This window comes from Lagopus leucura, unplaced genomic scaffold, assembly GCF_019238085.1.
Source record: "Lagopus leucura isolate 7727_CA_CO unplaced genomic scaffold, USGS_WTPT01 1-10_obj-0_obj, whole genome shotgun sequence".
NCBI classification, from domain to species: domain Eukaryota; kingdom Metazoa; phylum Chordata; class Aves; order Galliformes; family Phasianidae; genus Lagopus; species Lagopus leucura.
In genome coordinates this window covers 1-2,368 of record NW_024965914.1, presented here as the reverse complement: position 1 = coordinate 2,368, position 2,368 = coordinate 1, and the positions used below count along the sequence as shown (strand labels likewise).

Here is a 2,368-nt window from a genome sequence, read left to right as displayed (position 1 = left end):
AAAGCAAGCAGCAAGGTCTGGAACACAAACATCACAAACATCACCAGGAAGTTTTGCTGTCAACTTCCACACAAATTAAACTCACCCTGGATAAAAAAAAAAAAAAAAATTAAAAAAGGGAAAAAAAAGAAAGAACACAAGAGGAAAAAAGGCACAGTGTCACCAGCGCTGAAAATGCCTTTCCTACAAATGACCCCAGTGCTCTTGGAACACCCATGTCACCCCCAAACAGTTCCCAAGTGGTGGGAGGGGAGAGAAATCAGCACTTGAGCCCCACCAAGGTGATGCTCTGTGGGGTCCCTGCATTGCTGGCAATCTGAGGTCTGTATGCAACAGGCAAGGTGAGCAACACGAGAAGTCGATGCGATGAGCTGCTTTCCTCGCTTTCTCCTTACAAAACCAAGGGGGTTACAACCAAACGTTACCCAGTTCCATCCACCTCCCGCTCGCTGCCAGGCTCCCTACACTTTCTGGCTTGCAGACACCTGCTGGAGCCCCATCTCTTTCTCGCGGGGGCTGCCACACTTGTACTCCATCGAGCTGGGGGGATGGCAGCGCTTCCTCGCCACGTGGTAGCCGACGGCCAGCAGCACCAGCGCCGCGCACAGCACGCCCATCGTGATGCCCACCAGTGCCCCAGGGTGCAGGTGCTCTGCTTTGGGTGGGACGTGGCTGGGGACAGGCACGGAGGGGTCAGAATCTCCTGAGTACTCATCCACATTGTCGTCCTGTGAGATGGGTCGGCAGTGGTTGATGTCAAAGGCTTCGTAGCCGGGCTGGCAGTGGCACACGTAGCTGCCGAGCGTGTTGGTGCAGTTGTGCTCGCAGTAATTATTCTCACACTCATCAATGTCAACGCAGAGCGTGACACCGTCGGGCAGGTGGTCCGTCACAAAGCCTTCAGGACAAAAACAGGAGAGGTTGCTGAAGTCACACTCGGCCGGGCATCTGCCATCCTCGCATTGCCGCACGCACTGGGTGGGATTGTTCGGGTCGACAACGTAGCCGCTGTGACAGCTGCACCGGTAACTGCCGGGCACGTCCTCACAGATGTGGTCGCAGGGCCCGGTGCTGCAGTTGGGGACGGGCATGCAGTGCCCCTCCACCATCTCGTAGCCACGATGGCAGCGACACTCGAAGCCGCCCTCGGTGTTGTGACAGACCTGCTCGCACACCTCTGGCACCTTGACGCAGTCGTCCACGTCCTGGCAGCTGCTGCCGTCGGGGCCCAGCTCGTAGCCCTCGGTGCACATGCAGTGGAAGTCCTCCCCGTCGGGCACGCAGTGCTGATCGCAGGGAGCACCGGCGCACGGCGACAGGCAGTCGCGCCCGTCGGGGCCGAGCTTCTTGCCCGCGGGGCAGACGCAGCGCGGAGCCCCGTCGAACTCCTCGCAGCTTCCCTCGCAGCCGCCGTTGGCCAGGAGGCACGGCCAGGCTCCGGGCTCGGAACGGCCCCAGCGCGTTCTCCCGCCGGAGGCCGCGGCCTCGCAGAGCAGCTGGAGCCCCATCGGCGAGACGACGGCGGTGGAGCCGGGCGGCAGGGCCAGAAAGTCACCGCCGGTGGCGCCGAAGGGGGTGCGGTAGGCGAGGGACGCGCCGTCGGCGAGCGGCAGGCGCGGGCAGCTGTCGGGGTAGTTGTACTCGCAGAGGAAGCCGTCGGCCGGCTCCTCGCAGCGCCGCTCCTCCCAGCTCAGCTCCCGGGACACCGCCACGCAGAGCTGCCCGCAACGCCGCCGCGACGGCGCCCAGTTGTCGTAGTCGGTGCGGGTGTCGCCGGTCACCCACTGGAAGCCGCGCAGGCGCTGCGCCGGCTCGGTGCACTGGGTGGGCAGCCGCAGCCCCAGCCACAGCCGCCCGCCGCGGTTCCGCAGCAGCAGCTCGATCACATCCTCAGCTACCGTGGAGCGCACGGTCATCAGGTGGCCTCCGTGCCGCTGGCAGGCCGCGCTGGCCGCCGCGAAGGGCCCCGGCTCCCAGAAGACGGCGAAGCAGTCGTGCTCCAGGCACTGCGTCCCCGACGGGACGGGCGGCTCCGGCTCGCCGAGTCCCAGCCCCAACCCCAGCACCAGTCCGGCCAGCAGCAGCGGCAGCGGGAGCCGCCGCATGGCGGGCGGCCGGCGCGGCGAATCTCTGTCATGCCGCCGACCGGGGCGGCAGCTTTATAGAGCTCCGGCCGCAGGAAGGAAGCGCCTCCGGGGACGGGCCGCCGCCGGGCCGGGAGGGATTGCGGCGGGGGCGGCTCCGGCGCGGAGGAAATCCCCGAGAGTCGGGAGGTGCCGCTGGGCCGGGCCCGGCCGGGCGGGACCGCGACGGGGAGGGGGCGAGGCGGCCGCCCCTTCGGGGATGCGGGAGGGAAAAGGGAGGGGGG

The 2,368-nt window shown here is 66.0% G+C and overlaps 1 protein-coding gene across 1 annotated transcript; it reads right to left on the bottom strand.

Annotated features, from left to right (window-relative positions):
- Window positions 1-6: 6 nt before the first annotated feature.
- Window positions 7-2,120, bottom strand: THBD (thrombomodulin). Its single transcript, XM_042892872.1, has one exon. The coding sequence runs from the start codon at window positions 2,103-2,105 to the stop codon at window positions 462-464; it is 1,644 nt and encodes a 547-aa protein (XP_042748806.1). The 5' UTR covers window positions 2,106-2,120; the 3' UTR covers window positions 7-461.
- Between the last annotated feature and the right edge of the window lie 248 nt (window positions 2,121-2,368).